Source organism: Dendrobates tinctorius, unplaced genomic scaffold (genome assembly GCF_039654945.1).
Source record: "Dendrobates tinctorius isolate UK_male_01 unplaced genomic scaffold, ASM3965494v1 ptg000058l, whole genome shotgun sequence".
NCBI lineage: Eukaryota > Metazoa > Chordata > Amphibia > Anura > Dendrobatidae > Dendrobates > Dendrobates tinctorius.
This window is the reverse complement of record NW_027361726.1, coordinates 267,857-293,358: the sequence shown is the minus strand read 5'-3', so window position 1 is coordinate 293,358 and position 25,502 is coordinate 267,857. Positions and strand designations below refer to the sequence as shown.

General features: G+C 41.5%; 1 protein-coding gene across 5 annotated transcripts in view; it reads right to left on the bottom strand.

The window, feature by feature from the left end:
* Positions 1–1,655: 1,655 nt before the first annotated feature.
* Positions 1,656–25,502, bottom strand: part of CRTC1 (CREB regulated transcription coactivator 1) — a 239,625-nt gene continuing 215,778 nt past the window's right edge. For 4 of the 5 annotated variants that reach the window (XM_073577901.1, XM_073577900.1, XM_073577903.1 and 1 more), the window contains 2 exons: positions 4,794–4,971; positions 1,656–4,031 (listed from right to left, as the gene is read on the bottom strand). In XM_073577901.1, the coding sequence (XP_073434002.1) occupies positions 3,820–4,031; positions 4,794–4,971 (390 nt within the window). In that variant the 3' untranslated portion in view covers positions 1,656–3,819. Of the gene's footprint in view, positions 4,032–4,793; positions 4,972–6,011; positions 6,273–25,502 lie in introns of those variants that run through there. The other variant, XM_073577904.1, reaches the window with a different exon arrangement.

The following is a 25,502-nucleotide window of genomic DNA, read 5'->3' as shown; positions in this document are numbered from 1 at the left end:
AGGATCTGAGTCCATGGTGGCGTAGTGTGTTACTTATGGTAGGCCTTGTTACATTGGTCCCAGCTCTCTGCAGTTCATTCACTAGGTCCCCCCACGTGGTTCTGGGATTTTTGCTCACCGTTCTTGTGATCATTCTGACCCCACGGGGTGGGATTTTGCGTGGAGCACCAGATCGAGGGAGATTATCAGTGGTCTTGTATGTCTTCCATTTTCTAATTATTGCTCCCACAGTTGATTTCTTCACTCCAAGCTGGTTGGCTATTGCAGATTCAGTCTTCCCAGCCTGGTGCAGGGCTACAATTTTGTTTCTGGTGTCCTTTGACAGCTCTTTGGTCTTCACCATAGTGGAGTTTGGAGTCAGACTGTTTGAGGGTGTGCACAGGTGTCTTTTTATACTGATAACAAGTTTAAACAGGTGCCATTACTACAGGTAATGAGTGGAGGAAAGAGGAGACTCTTAAAGAAGAAGTTACAGGTCTGTGAGAGCCAGAAATCTTGATTGCTTGTTTCTGACCAAATACTTATTTTCCACCATAATATGCAAATAAAATGAAAAAAAAACAGACAATGTGATTTTCTGGATTTTTTTTTCTCAGTTTGTCTCCCATAGTTGAGGTCTACCTATGATGTAAATTACAGACGCCTCTCATCTTTATAAGTGGTGGAACTTGCACTATTGCTGACTGACTAAATACTTTTTTTCCCCACTGTATATGTAAACTGCCACGGTCCGGTCCGCTGGGCAGGGCTTATTCACCTGCTCCCCCCCCTCTGTCTTGCTCTACGCATTTCTTATTGTGTAGAGCAAGACAGAGAGGGGGGGGAGCAGTTGAATAAGCCCCACCCAGCGGACCGGACCGTGGCAGTTTACATACATCTCAACCGATATAAAGAAGGTATTTATGCATGAAAGGTGCGGGGTCAGGGGGAAAAAAAAGTACTAAGAGAATCCTTATGTGACACACAATTGAATGATATCATTATATGAAATCTCAAAAAAGGGGTGACAGATTCCTTTTAAAGCCTATATCTATGTGCATATTGATTCTGTGGGTTCTTTGCAATCTATTTTTCACTGCACAATATATTGGGGAGACATATAGTGGAAGGCATATACATATCTGCATTTGAGATTAGGGTCTTTGCAATAAAAGAATGTAAATTAGTTTTTAGTAATATCTGTAAATTTGAAGGGATTTTTTGGAATCTAAAAAACTTTAAAGGGAATCTGTCAGCAGGCTTTGCTGTGTAATCTGAAGACAGCAGGAAATAGGGTCTGAAACACTGAATTCAGTGATGTGTCATTTATAAAAGCTGTGTACTGTTGTTTACTTATAATGAAGGTTTTATCACTAGGAGATTATCATTGCCAGGTGTTATGTGCACCGACTGCTAGTCCGACCACACTCCCTTCCTTTGATGATCGACTCACTGTTAATAAACTATGTACACAGAGAGCCTGGTGGGGGCGACTTTCTCAGCTGTGTTTCACAATACATCTAAGAACTATGATTGTGTCAAAACTGCTGCACCCAGTAAACTAAGTGATACATCGTTGGAATCAGGGTCTCTACATTAAGCTGCTCTCAAATAAGTAGCAAAAAACCTGGTGTCAGATTCCCTTTAAGGAAAATGCAAAAAATATGTATAAAAAGTTTCTCGAAAAATGTCTTTTATTATACTTCTTAAACAAGAAGGATTATTAGGATAGGCTGGGTAACGCACATAAAATAACAAGATGCTAAAACTTGAGTCTGCAATCAGATTCTCTGCTGCAACTGTCAGCATTTTGAACATCATCTTCCAAATGTTAACAAGGATGGACTAGTACTTGATATATTGCAGGTAGCTTGGAGTGGCTGTGTGTTTGTATTTAATCAAAACACAGACTAGTTATTTCAAGATCTGCCAATAAAAAATATAGATCAAACCTTGCATATAGGCAACTCTGTGATTTACAAAGAACAACTGTACATGGATCAAATCCTGTATAAAAAAAAACACAACCAAAAGTTAAAAAAAAAGCTTTCCATTTGCTACCTGATTGACCAGATATGGTAATTTTCTACAAGTGTTTCAGAGCAAAATGAATACATTTTATTTTTTCCCCACACAGAACCTTCTTCAGCCACATATTTTGTGGAAGAGCTTTAATATTTTGCTAAAGGGCCCTGAACACACAGAATGTGTGAAATTAATGCTGGAGGGTTTTATACTGAAGGTAATATGGCCAATTTCATTTTGTTCTAATGCTAGTTTTTTCAGGTTAGATCTGTAGACACGTTTCCACACTGATAGTAATCTCACGCTCCTGCCAAGGTCAAGTTTGCAAAATGAACACACACTTCTTGGGTATTAGTCCTTAGGAGTGTGAGATTCAGGTTCACTTTGTAAAATTACTTTTATACAACTCTGCATGGCGAAATGATTGTTTGATATTTGTGTGTAATAATTTGCCCATGAAGCTACATTTCCGATGCAGGTACAATCTTGCATTACAAATATGCGGCATTACGGCAAAGCCACCTCCTCAATGGCCGGTATTCTTTCTAACAATCACACATGCCCAGGCATGCTTTGATGGTGTATTTGAATACACAAGGAGAAAACAACAAGTATAAGGCTGCTATACCACTTCTAGAAGAAGTAAAACAAGACTGACAGTGATTAGTCTGTAAATTCTATGTTGCCGTGTAATTATTCTTAATTTGAATGAAACTACGGAACGATTAGGATTAAGCTAAAGACCGGCATGGTTTGTCCATCCTTTCTAAGCCCATTTGTTGGTAAGATTTACAAAGAATTCCCTTTTTCGAATTCTACACAAATCAATTTCCAGTTGGCATACAAAACAAGAATAAATGCCATTCTGAAGCATCACAACACTCCACTAACATTAAAACAATTAAATATAAAAAAAAAAATAAATAGCAGTACTTAACTTGATTGTTGCTGGCCTATTCCTGCAGCAACAGGGTCAAGAGACCAAGAAACAAAACAATTAACAAAATAAACCATTTAAGACCAAGTCCACATGTTCAGTATTTGGTCAGTATTTTCCATCAGTATTTATAAGCCAAAACCAGGAGAGGGTGATAAATAGAGAAGTGGTGACGGGTTTATATTATACTTTCCTCTCATTGTTCCACTCTTGGTTTTGGTTTACACGTACTGATGTAAAATACTGACCAAATACTGAACGTGTGAACGTAGCCTTAAAGGGTATAGGAAGAAGCTTGCATCAGGTGGATTTAGAAACAGAAAAATCTCCACTTAAGGTCACTTCCATCCTCTCCATAGCACTGCCCTACAGATTTGCTTCAATAAAACCAACAGATTCCTTTATGAATCAGAGAGCGGGTAACCGTGTCCATATGCAGCACATTGTTATCAAAAGAGTTGAACCATATTTTGAAAAAAAAATTAGAATTTATGCTCTGGCCTTTCATCACGGTTTCAATTTTGTATGCATCATTATTAGATATACCGTAGCTTGCGAAGACCACAGCATTCCTACGTAGCGCTCCTTACATTTCAAGCAGGTGTTTACGTCAGTTCACCAAGGACAACTTTGTTGGCGAGTGTGGGGATGTCATGTGTGGTCCTTCATTAAGCTGCAATGAGTGAATTACAAGATCTAAAACATGTTACACAATGAGGGGTTTCTAGCATTGCAAGCTTGGGAGAACAAGGTTTTACTCATTGTACATCACAGAGCGACACATCTCAGCAGTTGCCTTAGACATGGCTGACCTACTGAACTTTTATGCTCAGCTGGGGAAGGGGCAGCATATTTTTTTTAATTTGGTAGTGTTTTCTCTACAGTCGGTCCATTCTGAAAGTATCTTCTGTGGCAGGGTCAGTCAAGACCATGTCTGGGTCGTTAAGCATATGCAGTCCATCCAAAGTTAAAGGATCAATTTTCAGTTCATCCAATGGAAACTGTGAATCAGAGTCAAAACTCACATCTCCAACCCCTTCCAATGTATTGGTAAGTTCCTTTGATAAACTTGGGGGAGACTCCCCAGTTACTGTAAAAAGAAAGATTTGCACAGTTATATACCTTAAAGGGAACCTGTCACTAGGTTTGGCTGATACGAGTTACGGCCACCACCTTTCAAGGCTTATCTACAGCATTCTATAATGCTGTAGATAAGCCCTTGATATAACCTGCAAGAGAAAAAAAATAAGTTTTATTATACTCACGGGGCGGTCCGGTTCAATGGGTGTCGCAGGTCCTGGTCCGGCACCTCCCATCTTCTTGTGATGCCGCCCTCCTGCTTGCTTCATGTCTCCCCGCCTCCTGCGCAGGAGTACTTATCTGCCCTGTTGAGGGAAGAGTAAAGTACTGCAGCGCGTAGGCGCTGGGCCTCTCTGACCTTTCCCAGCACCTGCGCACTGCAGTACTTTCCTCTGCCCTCAACAGGGCAGATAAGCAATCTTGCGCAGGAGCGCGATGCCGGGGAGCCATGAAGCAAGCAGGAGGTTGGCATTGCAAGAAGATGGGAGGCGCTGGACCAAGACCTGGACATCCATCAGACCGGAGAGCCCCCCGGGTGAGTATAATAAAACTTATTTTTCTTCCCTTGCAGGTTGGATCGGGAGCTTATCTACAGCATTAGAGAATACTGTAGATAAGCCATGAAAGGTGGTGGCCGTAACTCGCATCGGCCAAACCTGATGACAGGTTCCCTTTAATATTATGGTGGTGGTAATTGTGGGTCTAATGAATTACAAAAATTATATCTCCAGCAAATGTTGCATGCATTTCATAAATATTCCAGATAGTTTACCTGTAAGGATAATGTTCGGTATGTTTCCATGGCTAGAATAATTAATCTGAGAATCTGGTAAGCTGCTGTGACTACTTGTAAGTCCCATCATAGCGGCCTGAGAATAGTTGAGGGTCGAGCAAGGATTATAAAGACTGTTGGAACTAATTGCATTTTCAATCATGTTAAACTGTTCAAGCTGCAGAAAAAATAAGTAGACAGTATAAATTATATATACAGACCAATTGTAAAAAGTCATATAGCAATAATTAGCATCAAGTACAAAACTGTTAAAATGATCACATTAGTGAATGTCATAAAAAAAATTCAAGTCCCTTAAGACCTCTCCAGGAAGGGGGCATTCACTCCCCTCCTCGCTCACACATAGTTTCCATTAGGACAAGAGCTCACATTTCTTGAAGTAGAATTATTGCAAAAGAATAGACAGAAAAGCGCAATAGGGTCTTATCCACGTTACAAAGGAGAGAATGTACCCAAGAAATTTGCTCAGCTAGTTAGGATGAGATAATAGCATATAGGATGGCGGGCTGCTGGAGATCCACAGGTCCTCAACGACCAGAAGAAATAATGTATACACGGGGAATTTGTAGTTATACTCCGCGCTGCCGCAGGGATAAATTCCAGGAGAATGTCAAAGATTCACAGTGGTTTATTCAACGCGTTTTGGGGGTCTCATGCCCCCTTCATCAGGAAATACCACACAATATGTACAGGCATCACAAGTATATATAGTTTAGAGAGGATGCTGAGTTTAAAAAAAAAGGAGCAACAACAGATCAGATGACAATGTCAAAGTCCATAGCCATCACAGGGTTAACAATTCTAATAGGTTATATTATAGAGATATGCATAGTAAAACAATTTTTTAATAACATTAATGGTATCTTACACTTAAAAAGAGAAGAAATGAAGAGAAGGGAAAAAAATCCAACCTCCACTGAAATGGACAAGAACCTATAATAAAAAGGGTCATTCAAGTATGAAAGCAGATGCCTTACAACTGGACTATCAAGTGGAACAAGCAAACTTCTTTATATTGAATGTGCAATAAAATCATTTTTATTAATTCCCATTAATAAATGGGAATGTCTTGCGTTGATATGGAGTGCAGGCTTGATGTTAATGGCTACTTTTATATGGTTTCATACATAATTCTTTTATAATATAATTTTTATTCATATATTATATCTATAGAAATCCTTTGAATATTACCACACTGACAATAAATTATTTTTACTTTTTTTTTTAATGGGAATTAATAAAAATGATTTTATTTCACATTCACTATAAAGATTCTATTGGACTGGCTTGAGAAAAGGAAGTTTGCTTGTTCCACTTGATAGTCCAGTTGTAAGGCATCTGCTTTCGTACTTGAATGACCCTTTTATTATAAGTTCTTGTCCATTTCAGTGGAGGTCGGGTTTTTTTCCCTTCTCTTCATTTCTTCTCTTTTTAAATGTTGCAATCTGGATTTGTAACCTAGAAGTGTAAGATACCATTAATGTTATTAAAAAAGTGTTTTACTATGCATATCTCTATAATATAACCTATTAGAATTGTTAACCCTGTGATGGCTATAAACTTTGACACTTTGTCATCTGATCTGTTGGCGCTCGTTTTTTTTAAACTCAGCGTTCTCTCTCAACTATATATACTTGTGATGCCTGTACATATTGTGTGGTATTTCCTGATGAAGGAAGCACGAGACCCTCGAAACGTGCTGAATAAACCACTGTGAATCTTTGACATTCTCCTGGAATTTATCCTTGCCGCAGCGCAGAGTAAAACCACAAATTACCCTTGAATACTTGATGTAGAATTGCACAGTTGACATATTGGAAGTGAGGAAATTATGTGTCGCTAAGTGACCAAACTAATTAAAACTTCCTTTGAAGCAAATGACCCCTGCAGTGCCAAGCAGGACATATGTTGTGAGGAAGAAAGGGAAATATATAGATTGGAGAGAAAGAGGGGACATCAACAGCTAGACACTAGGGCATCAGTGGAAAGTTATAAATATTAGATATTGATGAGACATATATTTTCAACTTCAGGATTAATAGGGGAAGAATATGAATATTTTTTTTCACAACTGTGACACGTACCCATAAGCCCCAAATCAATATTGACCAGATCGTTGACACCAGCCATGCCATGTTTCCTGTCTATGAAAAGGTAAAATCCCGATAAAAAATATAGCGGCGATCTCGAACTCCTGTGATCATCAGGAGTGAAAATATTGTGAATGTCGGAAATATCAATTTTCTGAAACTGAAGCCACATCCAGTGAAGTGTTGTGTGTCATCAAGGGGAGGTGTGGGGGTGTAACTTATACTGATGATAAAAGAACAAGGCAAATTATGATCTGGGTTCCATACAGAATCCATGTTTACGAACATTTCCAATCGAAGTGCTTTGTTTTGCTAAGCTGAACCATCTCTGTGACAAGTGTAGTAAGTTCTTTTGTTAATACTGTTTATGTAATTGTATATGCTGCATTAGTTTGTCCGCTTTGTAAAATCTTTTGTACATTTTTCACTGCCTATTGTTCTGGATCAAATATAAAATGTATTTGTTTTGCTCCTTTTGTTTTGTAAACCACAATTGAGGGCCTGAAAATTATTGGTGGTGGCAGCGAGTAGTTTTGGGTTACTGTGGATTAGCAGTGACTGTACCGGGGTATAAATATATTCCAGGCATTGGAATTGGAGGTGTATATACCATACACTCACCGTTAGTTCTCCAATAACCCGCCTAGTAGTGGTAACAGCCTAGGGTCTCCTCTTTGATTGTCGGTCAATTGTGTAATTGTCCTGATGATGGGGGGAGCAGAGGGTTGTTTGAGACAAAAAGATAACAGTGTGATAGGTTAAGTGTGACCCCCTGGCTGTTATCTTTGACAATTGGTGGCAGTAGTGGGTTATTACAGAACATTTGTTGGTGGACTGAGCAATCATTCAATCACTGAAAACTTGCACAGTTCTTGCAAGATTATGTGTAGAGTTATGAGGAATCAGACTCTTTATTATTTTTCATCTGTGACAATATTGTACGTTTAACAGTTGCACCCCTCTCCCTCTCATTTTTCTGTCCTATCTTTTATTTGGCAATTACGGCTGCAGTTGGAGAATAATGGTATAACCAGCAGACCAAGGATGTTCTTATTGCTCTCTGTACAGTGAAACAGATAATCTTCATCGGCAAAACCAGGCACCAAAAGATGCTGAACTGCTGTAATGTGATGTGGAGCAAGTATGTCATCTAATCCCTGATGAAAGGGCTGCCAAGGCATAGGTGGCAGTGCTGCAAAGGTCCCAATTGTGAATGCAAGTGACATATGCAACCAGGGTAGCGTGGACCCCCACTTGCATATGACCTTGCAGCAACTCGAAGCAGATGATCGTAAGAGACATCTGAACTGGATTCAGCAATACAAAGAGGCTGAGAGAGCTTAGCAACTAGCCGAGAGACAGGCCCAGGCTGAGCAGGAGGAGCGAGAGTACCAGCTGGAGTTAGCCAAAATCCAGGAGGAGACAACCACCCCATCGAGCAGTGAGTCCAGTGATGCCAAATGCTTTAAACACCGTCATAAGCATTTTCCTGTGATGGAAAGGGATGGAGACTTTCACACATTTCTGCAGAGCTTCGAAAAGTCCTGCAAACAGTACCAGCTGCCTGCGGACCAGTGGGCCATATAGTTAACCCCAGGCTTGAGAGGCAAGACCCTAGAAGTGTTCGCTTCTCTCCTTCAAGACTCTACGAGGATAACAGGCCCTGATAAACAAGTACCGGCTGACTCCTGAGGTGTACTGCAAAAAATTCGGGGCCTTCCAGTGCGGACCACATGACAGCTATAGTGATGTGGTAGATGGGCTCAGAATCAACTTTGAGCAGTGGGTCCAAGGACTGTCACCACCTTCGAGGAACTGAACAATCTCATAGTGAAGTACCAATTTCTTAATTTTTGCCCTGTGGAGGTATGACAGCTCGTGCTGGACAGGGAGCCTAACAAGGCCACTAAAACTGAACAGACTGCAGATGCTTATGAGGCCAATAATATGCTGGAGGTGCGGAAGTCAGGCTGGTTTCACACTTGCGTTGGGCAGAGCTGAGGGCTGCGTACTTCCTCCGTTAAGCCCTGCCCACTGCCGAACCTCTTCCATTCAGCTCCGCCTATGTCTACATGCATCCTGCGTACCTATCTTTAACATTGGGTAAGCAGGCCATGCGGATGAATGCAGGCGCGTCAAAACGACGCATGCACATACATCCGCATGGCCTGCGTACCCAATATTAAAGATAGGTACGCAGGACACATGCACACATAGGTGGAGCTGAATGGAAAAGGTGTGGGAGTGGGCGGGGCCACATGTTTAGAGTTTACGAAAGAAAGGACACTAGGATTGAACCCCCTTAAATGTCCTCCTGTCCTGGGAGCGGGTAGGAAAATTGTGTGGGATTTGGTGCACCCAATGCTGGATAAAGGTTATCACCTCTACACCGATAACTTTTATACCGGCATCCCACTCTTCAATCCCTCTCTGCGGGAGGTACCGCAGCCTGCGGTACGGTACGCAAAATTCAGAGAGGCCTACTGAAAACGCTACATGGGCAGATGCTCAGAAGGGGTGATGTAATGAACCAGTCACCGAGGAGGATGGCAGGAATAGGCTAGGCCACCAGGAAACCAGAAAGGTTGATCACTTAGTGAATTGCAGACCCCTAATTCTAACACAACTAACAGTAGCTGTGGAGCGTACCTACGATGCCCTAGATGCCTCGACACAGTCGGAGAACTAACTAGGCCTAAAGCAAGAAAGGTGAAATCTAAACTGCCCCGGAGAAGTACCCCAAAGAAATAGACAGCCCCCAAACATATATTGTCGGTGAGACCAGATGAGGGACAAACACAGGCAGAAAATAGACTGAGCAAATAATGGGACCCAAACTGTCTAGATAGGATAGGAAAGGAAAGACACTGTCTGCAATATCGCAAAAACCCTAAAAAATCCAACACGTACAAATGTACAAAAAACACTGAGGTCTCACAACCTCTCCCCCACTATATCAGCATTCTGGTGTAAACTGGCAGCAAAGCAAAAGAGACTAATATAAAAGGGGACTGAACAAACTGACACAAGCTGTAACATATGGAGCGGTGTCCAGCACATCCCCAGGAGGGAGCACGCTGAACCCGCACAGCAAAGCAGAAAGAGGCAAAACCAGATCAGAAGCAAAGGATTAGCAAATGAACAACTTAGTTGAAAAATGCAGGATCAGGCAGGAGATAGCAGACCTCAAGTTGCACAAGAAGAACTAATCCCCAACAACAATTGAGGGAACCCTGCTTACTTAAATACTCCCAATCAGTAACCCCAGATCTCCAATCATCATCAGGTGGCAGACCTCTGTCAATCCGGCCAGCTCCACTACCCACAGTAACCACCAGAGGGGGCCCCGACTCAGAAGAGAATTCACAACAGGGTGACAGCAGAGCCCAATGTAGCGACCACCTGCTGGTGGTCAAGTACAAGGACAAGAGGGATGTCCTTCTCTTGACCACCATAGATGGTGATTGCAGCGCCCTCAGCATTGTACAAGGTACCTCTACACAGGTCAGCAAACCGGACTGTGTACTGGGGTACAACAAAAACATGGGGGCGTTGATCTCTCCGATCAACTCCTCCAACGGTACAGTGCTTTGAGAAAGGCCTGCGTGTGGTACAAAAAGCTGGCCATGCACATTGTACAAATGCCGAAGCTCAACGCTTTGAAGCTGTCACGATGTGCATGTCACACTGATACGTCATACCTTCAGTTCCAGGAGGTAGTGGTTAAGACCCTGATATTTATTACTCAGGAAGGAGCGGGCCCCAGTACTTCCGGAACTGATGGTGTCCACATCGTACCAAGTCAGCATTTCCCAGGGGTGGTCCCGCAAACTGGAAAAAAATGAAAGGCGCAAAAAAGGTGCCAAGTGTGTTACACAAGGGGAATACACAAGGACACCATTTATCACCATTTTACTTAGATGTACAGTAACCATTAGTTTCAAAAAGGTGGCACATCTAGATAAGTTTCTTGGGGGTCTAGTTTCCAAAATGACGACACTTGGTTTTTTTTTTACTGTTTAGGCACATCAGGGGCTCTGCAAACGGAACATGAATAGGATTTTTTATTTTCACGCCAGGGTATTATAAACTTTAGTGAAACACTTGGGGGTTCAAAGTTCTTACCACACGTCTAGTTAAGTTCCTTAGGGGTTCTAGGTTCCAAAATGGTGTCACTTGTGGGGGATTTCTACTGTTTAGGCACATCAGGGTCTCTTCAAATTGAACATGACGCTTGCAGACCATTCCATCAAAGTGTGTATTCCAAAACGTTACTACTTCCCTTCCAAGCCCTGACGTGTGCTCAAACAGTAGTTTTCTCCCACATATGGGGTACCAACGTACTCAGGACAAATTAGACAACTTTTTGGGTCCAATTTCTCCTGCTACCCTTGGGAAAATTAAAAATTGGGGACTAAAAGACCATTTTTGTGGGGAAAAAAAATAGGGTTTTTTATTTTCACGTCTGGGCATTATAAACTTTGGTGAAACAATTGGGGGTTCCAAGTTCTCACCACACATCTAGATAAGCTTCTTAGGGGGTCTAGTTTCCAAATTGGGGTGACTTAAGTTTTTTTTCACTGTTTAGGCACATCAGGGGTTCTCCAAATGCGACATGGCATCCGATCTCAATGCCAGCCAATTTTGATTTGAAAAAGTCAAACGGCGCTCCTTCCCTTCCGAGCTCTGCCATGTGCCCAAAACAGTGGTTCTCCCTCACATATGGAATATCAGCGTACTCAGGACAAGTTGGACAACTTTTGCGGTCCAATTTCTCCTGTTACCCTTGGGAAAATAAAAAATTGGGGACTAAAAGATCATGTTTGTGGAAAAAATATGATTTTTTATTTTCACGGCTCTAAGTTATAAACTTGTGTGATGCACTTAGGGGTTCAAAGTGCTCACCACACCTCTAGATAAGTTCTTTGGGGGTCTAGTATCCACAATAGGGTCACTTATGGGGGGTTTCCACTGTTTAGGCACATCACGGGCTCTCCAACCACAACATGGCGTCCGATCTCTATTCCAGCCAATTTTGGTTTAAAAAGTCAAAAGTATGGAGTAGAACTACTAGAATTCCGGAAAAGATCGCGGACGGGGGCCACGGATGGGGTGGAGAAAAAAAAGAAGAAACACCGCCCATCGGACCGGACACAGATCATTTACATAGACCGCCAACTTCCGGTGACAGATTCCCTTTAAACCAAAAGGCTTTTTTGTTGTTGAAATCATCATTGCAAAACAAGCAGGTATGCCTCACCTTGTAAGGCTTATTAACAATGATCAAACACGGTCTTCTGAGATAAATGGCTACATAAACTATAAACAAACATCATGTGGTCTACTTAGTTGCATAGTCTGATGGGTGTACTACAAGATCTTTAAGAAATATATATTGGAACACCTGAAAGATATTGGTAAAAGTTTAAAATATCTTTTGTGCAGCTAAACTCTGAGTGCAAATAGGCAGGCCAAACAAGAAACTTTCATGTGGGGACAAAAAGCTTGTCATTGACTAGAGAGACCCTTACATCCGAAACTTGTTTTCACCTTACTGACCAAGCCAAATTTTGCACATCTGACCAATGTCACTTTATGAGGTGATGACTTTGGAATGCGTTAACCCCTGAGTAAGCCAATTTTCACCTTCATGACGAGGGCAAATTTTACAATTCTGACCAAGGTGACTTTATGAGGTTATAATTCTGGAACGCTTCAACGGATCCCACTGATTCGGAGTATTTTCTCGTGACATATTGTATTTCATGATAGTGGTAAAATGTATTCGATATGGCTTGCGCTTATGGAAAAAAATGGGAAATTTGGTGAACATTTGGAAAATTTTACAATTTTCAAACTATTACTTTTTATGCCTTTAAATCAGTTATGCCCCACATAACAGTTAATAACATTTTCCACATGTCTACTTTATATAGGCATAACTTTTCAAAACTTTTTTCTTATTAAGTTAGAAGGGTTAAAAGTTGGCCAGCGATTTCTCATTTTTCCAACAAAATTTACAAAACCATATTTTTTTTTAGGGACCACATTACATTTGAAGTGTCTTTAAGTAGCCTATATGATAGAAGATACCAAAATGTGACACCATTCTAAAAATTGCAACCGTAAAAGTGCTCAAAACCGCATTCAAGAATTTTATTAACCCTTCAGGTGCTATACAGGAATTAATGGAATGTGGAAGGAAAAATTGAGAACTTTTTTTTTTTTACAAAATTTTTACTTCAGACCCGAATTTTTTTTATTTTTACAAGTGTAACAGGAAGAAACATACCCCAGTTTATTGTGCAATGTCTCCTGAGTACGCCGATACCCTATATGTAGGGGAAAACTATATGATATAAAATACTCACTTTTTGGGCTCAAAACCACATTCAAGAAGTTCATTAACAGTTCAAGTGCTTCACTGGAACTGAAGCAATATGGAAGGAAAAAAATTAACAATTTACTTTTTTTTTCACAAAAATGATACTTTAGACCCAATTTTTTCTTATTTTCACAAGGGTATCAGGAGAAAATGAACCCTTACATTTGTTGTACAATTTCTCATGAGCATGCAGATACCCCATATGTGGGGGAAATCCACTGTTTTGGTGCCCGTCAGGGAAGGAGCAGTGTTTACGACTTTTTGAATGCAAAACTGGCTGGACTCGAGAGCGGACGCAATGTCGCATTTGGAGAGCACGTGATGTGCAGAAACAATGGAAACTGGTCAAAAGTGACACCATTTTGAAAACTAGACCTCTCAAGGATTTTATCCAGGGGTATAGAGAGGATTTTAAACCCAAGGGTACAACACAGAATTTGATAATATTAGGTCGTCATATTGAATATGTTGTCGTAAGTGTTGAGAGCAAGCGCTCGCTACTCGTGTTTGCTCAGAGCATAGACGGTGCTATATGGGGGGGCTGCATTGTACTCTATCAAGGACCATGGGGAGTGCATTATACTATATGTACTATATAGTACCTGCATTATCCCCTGTATCTAGGATTATGGGGAATGCATTACAGTATATGATGGACTATGGGGTGCATTATACTATGAAGAGTGCATTGTACTATATGTAGGACTATGAAGAAAGCATTATACAACGTGGAGGACTATGGGATGCATTATACTATATGGAAGACTATGGAGAGTGAATTGGACTATGGGAAGTGTATTATACGATATGGAGGACCATGGTGTGCATTACACCATATGTATGACTATGGGGTACATTATACTATGTGGAGGAATATAGGTTGTATTATACTAAACAATAAAAATCCTGCCTATTCATTGAGTGACTGGATTGTTTAGGCCAGAATAAAATCATTGTTTTCAGCAGCACACAGCTGGTGAAAACTGCAGACAGGGCCAGCGTTTGGGGCAGGCAAACCAGACAGACGCCTGGAGCCCCCATCTACAAAGAGGGTCCCCTGCGTCTGCAGCCCCTTTATGATGTGCCCAGAGGGTGTTCAGCAGTGAATAATTCTGTGCATTGCTCTGTAGTCCCAGAGCAGCGTCTCTCGCAAACCCCACTTCAGCCTCCTGCAGTCAGGTTAGAACTTAGAAGTTGAGAATGAGGGGCCGATTACAGCACAGCAGACAGAGGTCAAAGAAGATGCCTGCAGCTGTGTGAGTCTGTGTTATCTCCTCCTGAGTCCTCATCATGGCTGCTCATAAAGCACTGTCCTGAGAATGCATATGCATAAGTGAAGCTGCAGAACCTGGTAAGTAAGAGCAGCAATAACAGGTCAGAGTGCAGTGATTTACTCACTATGGTCCCGGAGTTCTGTGCTGATTGCTGTAGGATAAGTATTCACAGTCACATACAGCAGCGATCAGCATCGGCTCTGACCACAGTCAGTAAATCACAGCTTGTAATCTGACAGGGCGACCTCCTGTCACTACTGTCTGGATGACACAAGACAGGGATATTTGTCTGCTGAATCAGGGTATTTATGATATAGAAATAAATGAATTCCCATGTAAAATAATAAGGGTAAACCATAGTATAGGTGTGCATATGAATCAGCGGTTTTGGTGGATTTTTTTTTTCAGCCAAAGCCTGCTCTCTTGGCAGTAAAAACACTGCTTTCAAAACACCCATTTTTTAGGGTATGTGCAGATGATCCGGAAATGGCAGCACTTTGGACGCAGCGGACATGTGCAGCATCCAAAGTGCTGCCATCTTTTGAACGCAGGTGATTCCGCACGTGGTCACTGAACTGTTCGGAATCAACTCATTCAATACATTGTACGGGTGAGATTTCTCTTGCGGAGACTCACATCTACGCAAGATAAATTGACATGCTGCAGTCTGGAGAGACGCGCAGCATGTCCGTCTCTGCGGGTGAGGTGCGGGTGTCTGTGGACGCATAGTGGGCATGGGATTTCTTGAAATCGAATCCACTATGCTGTAACATCTGGCCACTGCGTGTTGGATCCTGTACAAGTACACAGCAGCCGACCTGCAGCATTTACTGATTGTGGGCACATACCCTTTTGCTGTTTGTTTGTTTTTTTTACAGTATGCATTTTGTCTACAGTACATGTCTAATAAAGTTAGTTTTTATTCACCTAAAACGCAGAGAAAAACAACATTGCGACAATGGCAACTTTTTTTTAAAACTTTTTCATTGCTTTCTACGGGTGAAAAAAATTGCTGAAAGAAGTGACACGCTGCAGATTTAAAAAACGCTGCAGTTATGAAATTCATTCAGGAGAAAATAAAAGGGTGTGCAGGCGATTCCTGAAAATCTCAGTCTTTGCTTGTGCTGTAAAATGCTGTAAACTTCTTATTTGCAGAAGAAAAAGCTGCAAAAATTCTGCCTATGAACGTGGCCAAAAGCTGCTTTTTAAAGTGCCAGCAAAACATATGAGATTTCCAAAACCTCCTGCATGCGCTTGTTTTTTTTCTGACTGAATTTTAGAACTGTAGCGCTTTTTAAATCTGTAGCTTGTCAATTCATTCAGTGTGTTTTCACCTGTAGAAAGCAATGAAAGAATAAAATAAAGCTACAAATATTGCAACGGCATTTTTCACTGCAATTTTTTAAGTGGTTTTGGTGAATTAAATATTAGGTCTCGTTCACACGTTTGGTATTTGGTCAGTATTTGTAATGCAGAAACAGGAGTGGAACAATGAGAGGAAAAGTATAATAGAAACACGTCTCCAATTCTGTATTATCACCACTCCTGGTTTTGGCTTAGGCTAATTTCATATTACCGTTTTTTTGCGCAGCGCATCATGTGCAATAGAAACTCATGCAAAAACGCATTATGTGTGCACATGGCCTAAAGGATAAGGATTACAACCTTGTTAATGTGCATCATAAATTTTCCCTTCAGATTTCTGGCTGAGCAAAATAAAAAAAAAAATCCAAAGACACTAGTGGTACAGTGGGGAAAAAAAGTATTTAGTCAGTCAGCAATAGTGCAAGTTCCACCACTTAAAAAGATGAGAGGCGTCTGTAATTTACATCATAGGTAGACCTCAACTATGGGAGACAAACTGAGAAAAAAAAATCCAGAAAATCACATTGTCTGTTTTTTTTTCATTTTATTTGCATATTATGGTGGAAAATAAGTATTTGGTCAGAAACAAGCAATCAAGATTTCTGGCTCTCACAGACCTGTAACTTCTTCTTTAAGAGTCTCCTCTTTCCTCCACTCATTACCTGTAGTAATGGCACCTGTTTAAACTTGTTATCAGTATAAAAAGACACCTGTGCACACCCTCAAACAGTCTGACTCCAAACTCCACTATGGTGAAGACCAAAGAGCTGTCAAAGGACACCAGAAACAAAATTGTAGCCCTGCACCAGGCTGGGAAGACTGAATCTGCAATAGCCAACCAGCTTGGAGTGAAGAAATCAACTGTGGGAGCAATAATTAGAAAATGGAAGACATACAAGACCACTGATAATCTCCCTCAATCTGGTGCTCCACGCAAAATCCCACCCCGTGGGGTCAGAATGATCACAAGAACGGTGAGCAAAAATCCCAGAACCACGCGGGGGGACCTATTGAATGAACTGCAGAGAGCTGGGACCAATGTAACAAGGCCTACCATAAGTAACACACTACGCCACCATGGACTCAGATCCTGCAGTGCCAGACGTGTCCCACTGCTTAAGCCTGTACATGTCCGGGCCCGTCTGAAGTTTGCTAGAGAGCATTTGGATGATCCAGAGGAGTTTTGGGAGAATGTCCTATGGTCTGATGAAACCAAACTGGAACTGTTTGGTAGAAACACAACTTGTCGTGTTTGGAGGAAAAAGAATACTGAGTTTCATCAATCAAACACCATACCTACTGTAAAGCATGGTGGTGGAAACATCATGCTTTGGGGCTGTTTCTCTGCAAAGGGGCCAGGACGACTGATCCGGGTACATGAAAGAATGAATGGGGCCATGTATCATGAGATTTTGAGTGCAAACCTCCTTCCATCAGCAAGGGCATTGAAGATGAAATGTGGCTGGGTCTTTCAACATGACAATGATCCAAAGCACACCGCCAGGGCAACGAAGGAGTGGCTTCGTAAGAAGCATTTCAAGGTCCTGGAGTGGCCTAGCCAGTCTCCAGATCAACCCTATAGAAAACCTTTGGAGGGAGTTGAAAGTCCGTGTTGCCAAGCGAAAAGCCAAAAACATCACTGCTCTAGAGGAGATCTGCATGGAGGAATGGGCCAACATACCAACAACAGTGTGTGGCAACCTTGTGAAGACTTACAGAAAACGTTTGACCTCTGTCATTGCCAACAAAGGATATATCACAAAGTATTGAGATGAAATTTTGTTTCTGACCAAATACTTATTTTCCACCATAATATGCAAATAAAATGAAAAAAAAACAGACAATGTGATTTTCTGGATTTTTTTTTCTCAGTTTGTCTCCCATAGTTGAGGTCTACCTATGATGTAAATTACAGACGCCTCTCATCTTTTTAAGTGGTGGAACTTGCACTATTGCTGACTGACTAAATACTTTTTTTCCCCACTGTATGTCAAGAGGATTAGAGCTACTTAACAACAATGGGGCTTGTGCTAATCGTATTTCTGGAATTCTATATTCACAGAAATATACAGTACATTACATTTTGATCTTTGATGTGAACTTACCACAAAAGCCAAATATTTTTTGTCTAACCCCTTTACCCCCTTTGGTGGTTTGCACGTTATAATGACCAGGCCAATTTTATGATTCTGACCACTGTCAATTTATGAGGCAATAACTCTGGAAAACTTCAACAGATCCCGGTGATTCTGAGAATATTTTTTCGTGACATATTGTACTTCATGATAGTAGTAAAATTTCTTCAATATGACTTGTTTTTCACACATAAACTCACAAATATGGCAAAAAATTAGCACTGTTCAAACTTTGAATTTTCATGCCCTTAAATCACAGAGATATGTCACATAAAAAACATTTAATAAATAACATTTCTCATACGTCAACTTTACATCAGCACAATTTTGGAACCAAATCTTTTTTTCTTCATAGGAAGTTATAAGGGTTAAAACTTGACCAGCGATTTTTAGTTTTTCCAACAAAATTTACACTTCACATTTCAAGTGACTTTGAGATAGAAAGTACACCCAAAAAACTGCACACCTCAAGGTACTTATTAACCCTTCAGGTGCTTGTTTCACAGAAATTTTTTGAATGTGGAAAAAAAATGAACATTTAACTTTTTTTCACAAAAAATTTACTTCAGAGCCATTTTTTTTATTTTGACAAAGGTAACAGGAAGAAATGGACCCCACAATTTGTTGTGCAATTTCTCCTGAGTACGCCAATACCCAATATGAGGGCGAAAACCATTGTTTGGGCTATAAGCAGAGCTCAGGAGGGAAGGAGCGCCATTTGACTTTTTGAATGCAAAATTTGTTGGAACAATTGGGGGACGCCATGTCGTGTTCAGAGAGCCTCTGATGTGCCTAAACAGTGAAATTCCCACACAAGTGATACCATTTTGGAAACTAGACCCCTCAGGGAACTGCTCAAGATGTGTGGTGAGCACATTGAATCCTCAAGGTGCATCATAGAAGTTTATAATGTTGAGTCATGAAAATATGTTTATAGCCCCAAATGTTGCATTTACATAAGGGTAACAGGAGAAATTGCATCATACAATTTGTTGTAATTTCTCCTGAGTACACTGATACCCCAAATGTGGGGGAATACTACTTTTGAGGCACAGTGCAAAGCTCAGAAGGGAAGAGGCGCCATATTGGAGTTCAGATTTTACTGGAATGGTTTGAGGGTGCCATTTCATATTGGTAGAGCCCTTGAGGTGCCAGAACAACAGAAACCTCCATATATGAAATCATTTTACAAACTACACTCCCCAATGAATTCATGTAGGGGTGCAGTGATCATATTGACACCATATGTCACTCACAAAATTTTATACCATTGAGCGGTGAAGGAAGAATAAATTACATTTTTACCACTAAAATGTTGTTTTAGCCCCAAGATTTTAATTTTTCTACGGGCTAATAGGATTTTTTTTTTTTTTTTTTACAACAAACAGGTCCATTTTTTCCTGAGTGCGCCAATACCCCCTACATGTAATTGGGAAATATTTTTCAGACACAGTACAGAGCTCAGAAGGGAAGTAACACCAGATTTTACTGTTCTGGTTTGCAGGTGCCATGACCCCACTGAGAGAACCCATGAGGTGCCAGAACAGCAGAACCTCCAAAGTGATCATATTGACACCACGGGTGTGTCACAGAATTTTATGCCATTGGGTAGTGAAGAGAAAATAATTACATTTTTACCACTAAAATTTTGCTTTGGCCCAAGATTTTACATTTTCACACAAGAAGTGGGTAAAAATGGCATCATAATTTGTCCCACAATTTCTACTGAACATGGCAATACCCATATGTGGCTGTACAATACTACTTAGCCATACGGAGACACTCGGGAGGAACAAAGCGCTATTTGACTCCTGAAGCGCAGATTTTCCTAGAACAGTTTGCCGACTACATATACAGAGTCTCGAATTGCTAGAAGAGCAGAATCCCCCCTCAAGTGACCCATTTTGGAAATTATACCCCTTTGGGAATTTATCTACAGGTGTAATGACGATTTTGACTCCATGGGTAGTTTCCAGAAACAAGCAGCAATGAATGTTGCCGATTAAAAATTGCAAACCGCCGTTGTAGTGACCAGTACACTGACCAGTATGTTGCAGTCACCAGTACGTTATGCCAAGCCCGTGTTTCTGGAGACATGCACCTGTAAGTTAGGCAGAGTCTCATCGCTTCAGAAATTACAAACATGTGGACGCTATATGTGGTTTACTTACACTGTGGGGCTCAGAAGGGAGGGGGAATTCGGACTTTGGAGCTGAGAATTTGCTGAATTTCATTTGACGGGTGGGGAGCCGCTATTTTTGTGGATTGAGTTGAAGCTTTTATTGGGAACCTTTTACATAACGTTTGGGATCACATTTATCCGGCGCTCTACGCTGAGCACTTACTTTGGGCTTTCCATCTAAATCTCTGAGTGACGTGATTCAGATGAAACCCCCAAGGGATCCATTCACTATAATGAGGTAGCAGAGTTACTCTGAACTCCATCTGGCTTCTGTTCAGCAGTGTCCTTTTCAGAAGTGCACAAAATTGTGGCCAACGGAACTTTTATGCAATCCTAAAAAGACGGATCACAGGTCAGACGGCATCCACAGTGCTGCCTCATTGTAGGGAATCTTCAACCAGAGGTTCCGTCTGAATCACGTATTTCAGAGATTTTCATGGAAACCCCGATGCAAGCGCTCAGCGCAGAGCACAGGATGCATGTGCGCCGAGCCTTACTGCAATCTTTGGGAGGCAGAATAAAAGGTGAAGAATTGGTTTTATTTTTTATGCCTCGTATGCTCCTTGTTCCTCGTATGATCAAAGACCACAAGGGGGCACCACTGACCAATGGACAGGGATCCAAACATGACCCATACAATTGTGTAACAACGTAAAAAAAAAGAAGAAAGGAATGGGCCACAAAGGGGATCACCTGAGACAGGATTTTAGCACAAATAAAGTTTACAATCTTTATTGAGACACATAAGATAAGCACACAAACAATAAAAACATTAAAATTCGTCACACATGACATACAAAAATCCTTAAGCTCATAATAGATACAAGATACAGCATGCCCCTAAATTAACAGTACAAAAAGCTCCAGGGGACGCCTGACAAAGCTACAACTGGTGGCTGTCATGGTCACGTGTCTCTGGAAGCAGCGGTTACCGCAAAGCGAACCCATGTGACACACGTGACCCTGGATACACCGCCTCCAGTGGGGCGCATTTAAATAATAAAACGTGCAGGTGGATAAGCCGCCTCCACCTGGCGAATTTAGGAATTACACGTTATACATACATTCTGGAAACCCCGCCTCCAGTACGGCGAATTTAAATAATAAAGGGGGAACCTGGGAAACTTTAACAATGGTGGGCCCTGCGATAGGGAATGGGGGACGTGGAGACCTCCTAAGCTCCCCTGAGCCAGTGTCCCTGCACTCCTTACGTTCCCTATACAGGCTCCGCACCTGTCGCCGCACGCATTACCTTAAAACCCTTGCTCACCCTGACCCTAAACCCTCACTAGGGAATAGGTCGGTGCGGAGACTAATCCCACCACTGCACTAACAACACACATGAGGAAAGAAGACAATACAGGGGAAACACCACTTAGCTTTGCTCTGTTGCGTACGATCCTAGCAACAGAGCCCACCACCTGCGTGCATCTTCTCCTCCACCTGGATCCATCACCATAACAGGATCCTTCACCTTAGTGCAGCCTTGGAGCAGAGTCCACCACCAGTTGCTGCTGCTTAGTAACAGAGTCCCCAAGATGAGTCCAGCTTTTGCCACGAAGTCAAGCATGCTTGAGTCCAGCTCAGCAGCCAAGTCCCACATGGTGAGTGCCACTCTCCATAGTCGCCACTCCACCAGTCCATGCAGACACTTCCCGCCGACACCATCACTGCGACCCCACCATGCCATGCCAGCCCTTCGTCCAGACACCATAGCTGAAACACGTCCCCCCTGGCTAAGCTGCGCAGGACTCCTCTCCAGCTCCATCCTTCCACCAGGCTCTCCAACTCAGAGTGAACACAATCTCACAATATCACAGGCAGTGATTGCACACCCCTAGCACACCTTTATAGGGTGTCACACCTGATCCATAATTACGTGCACAAAAAACCTAAAGTGCGATACCACTAACCACCACCGGGGACAGTCAAGACACCTTGGAACTTTCCAAAGTAAAAAAAAGTTCACCCAGTGCAATTTAAAACTGTCAGATCATGACAGTGGCGACACGAGTCGGGTCTCTGCTGTCTCTGGCTTCACTCCACTTCATATATGGCCATTTGGTATAATTAATCTAGGGATATGTTATGTATCCTTCAAAGATGGCTATTTTAGCTTTTATCATTTGATCTTGCATGCTTAAAGAGGTTGGGTATTGAAAGGTTAGTGATTGGGTGGTGATCATATAGGTGAACTTGTTCCCTTAGACCCCACCTTGCCCCATATAGGAGCTTTTTGTACTGTTTATTTAGGGGCATGCTGTATCTTGTTATGGGTGGCTATTTTTGCCTTCATCATTTATTCCTGCAGGTCTATTAGGAGTTGATGCCCTTCTCCTTTTATGCATACATTAAATGCCATGTATGTCTGATACAATGTTTAACCATTGCGTTGCTCTACTCAGCCTCTACATTTATTTGTGTATGTTTGTTTGTATTACCAACTGAGCCCGCAAGGTGTCTTTACTATGGCATGCTATCTATATGGTCATAAGGTTTACTCCTTATAGGTTATTACTTTTTGTGGAGTGTTTCTGCTATGAGATTTTAGCTCTATTATGAGCTTAAGGATTTTTGTATGTCACATGTGTGACGAATTTTAATGTTTTTGTTGTTTGTGTTCTTATCTTATATGTCTCAATAAAGATTGTAAACTTTATTTGTGCTAAAACCCTGCCTCAGGTGATCCCCTTTGTGGCCCATTCCTTTCTTCTTTTTTTACGTTGTTCCTCGTATGATATAAGTGATTAGACGACTTTATTCTTCGGGTTGGTGCCATTACAGCGATACCAGATTTATATCGGTTTTTTAGGTTTGACTGCTGTCACACACTAAAAGACGCTTTTTATTGCAAAAAATAGTTTTTGCATCGCCATATTTGGAGAGCTATAATTTTTGCATATTTTGTACCACAGAGTCATGTGATGGCTTGTTTTTTGAGGGACGAGTTGCCGTTTTTATTGATACCATTTTCAGACATGATTGACACGATTTTTTTTAAATTCGTTTATTGAACCAAAGGCAGGGTACACAATATGCAAACTGACAATGATGAAAATATCATGTAATACACATACATTTCGCTTAGCATTAATGTCAAACAGTGAATGTATACCAGCTGTACATAGAATAAATCATACCGTCAATTGCCTTACATTAGTCTGTGTGTTGTTATTTAAATAAAGCCTACCAAACCTCTAAAACATTACTACTACGAAACCACTATTCGCAGCCTATGTCTATATAATTAACTCTTTATCATGCGGTATCTCCGTCCTACAGTGTGAGGTGAGAGGAATTCCACCTCTCCCATATCTTCTCAAATTTATCCGGGCACCCTCTGTTTTGATAGAGCGTACGCTCGTATGGTATAATCGAGTTTACCAATTCTATCCAGGCCCTAAGGGAAGGATCCGAACCCCCCATCCACCGCAGTGAAAACACCTTCCGTGCCATGAACAATGTCTCTCGCAAGAAAATTCCCGTATAATGTCCCCATGTCTCATCATCCCGCACCCCAAACAGACAAACCAATGGCTCAAGGGGAACAGGAATCTGTGCCAGGGAGGTTAATAATGACGTTACCTCTTTCCAATAGTGTATTATAATTGGACATTGCCAAATCATGTGGATAAAATCTGCCTCGGATGTATGGCATCTCAGACATTCCGAAGATTGAAAACGGCCCATCTTAAAGAGTCGAGTCGGAGTCAAATATGATTGATTTATAATATAAAGTTGTATCATTCTATTGTTAATTGACCGAGATACCTTAGTTGGTGACTCCAGGATTTCCTCCCACTCTTCTCCCTGCGTACCAAGGATGAGCCTTTCCCATTTCCCCCTAACCAAGCATATGGCAGATTCCGTCCCCACCAATAGCATGTGTGTGTACAGAGAGGAGATGAGACCCTGGGGACCTTGTGATTTAAGAATGCCTATCAAGGGTAGAGACGAAATGGCATTATTTATACTGACATATCTCATGTGCGATTGAAGGGCTGATCTTAATTGCAAATATCGGAAGAATTGTGACCTCGGGACATTGCACTTAACTTGTAATTGTTCAAAAGATAATAACGTACCACATTCATATATATATCCCCCATCATAGAGACATGGCATTGAGGCCAGATTTCAGCGGATGGGTGGGCAAGCAGTGTCGGAAAATGACTATTATTCCATAAGGGCATTTCAGCTATATCATCACTAAATCCAACCACCCTCTTAATCTGTCGCCACACTAGTCTTGCCAGACGAAGCATGGGTAGCAGACGTGGAACTTTTACTTTTTCCAACTCCAAAAACCCCAGCGGGCAATCAGCATGTGCGGCATGAAGCAAATGACTCTCAGAATTAGGAAGATGATTACCGGGCATCCACTTATTTATAGCTCTTGCCTGCCCCGCCAGATAATATAGAAAAAAATCTGGTAGCGCTACCCCCCCCCTTTTTTTGGCCTTTGTAGAGTGGATAGCTTAAGTTTTGGCCTAGTTTTCCCCCATATGAAAGACGTAATCTGGGAATTCAAATTAGTGAAAAAAGACTTAGGCACCACCACAGCACTATGTTGGATAAAATAGCTGATCTTAGGGCGTAGTATCATTTTAGTTAAATTAATGCGTCCAGCTACAGACAGCGGGAGTTTGCTCCAGATCGCAAATTTGACTTTAACCATCTCCAGTAATGGATATATATTAAGCTGCAGATCAAGTGTGCTGGATTGAGAAATATGAACACCCAAATATTTAAAATGTGGTACAATAGGCAACAAGGAGAGAGTCTCAAGTCGTGGCATCGGGGCATGAGAAAGAGGCATCAGAGCAGACTTCTCCCAATTTATATACAGGTCAGAATATCTACTGAATTCACTTATAGTGGCAATCACTCCTATCAGCATCTCCTCCGCCCTATCCATGAATTTTATCATATCGTCGGCATATAGGCCTATGGTGTCTACCCGATCTACTATCTCTATACCCATGATATTAGAAGTTCTCACGCGAATTGCCAGAGCAAAGAGGGCCGGGGAGAGGGGGCACCCTTGACGAGTTCCCGTGTGCAGAGAAAAGGACTCGGAAGTGGAACCATTTACAACAACACGAGCTTTAGGTTTCATATACAATGGATTAATCCATTTTAAAAACCTATCTCCAAAACTGTATCTCTGCAAGCATGCGTGGAGGAAAGGCCACTCAAGAGAATCAAAGGCCTTAGCTGCATCCAACAACGCCAATGCCCACCTATTGTCCGGCAT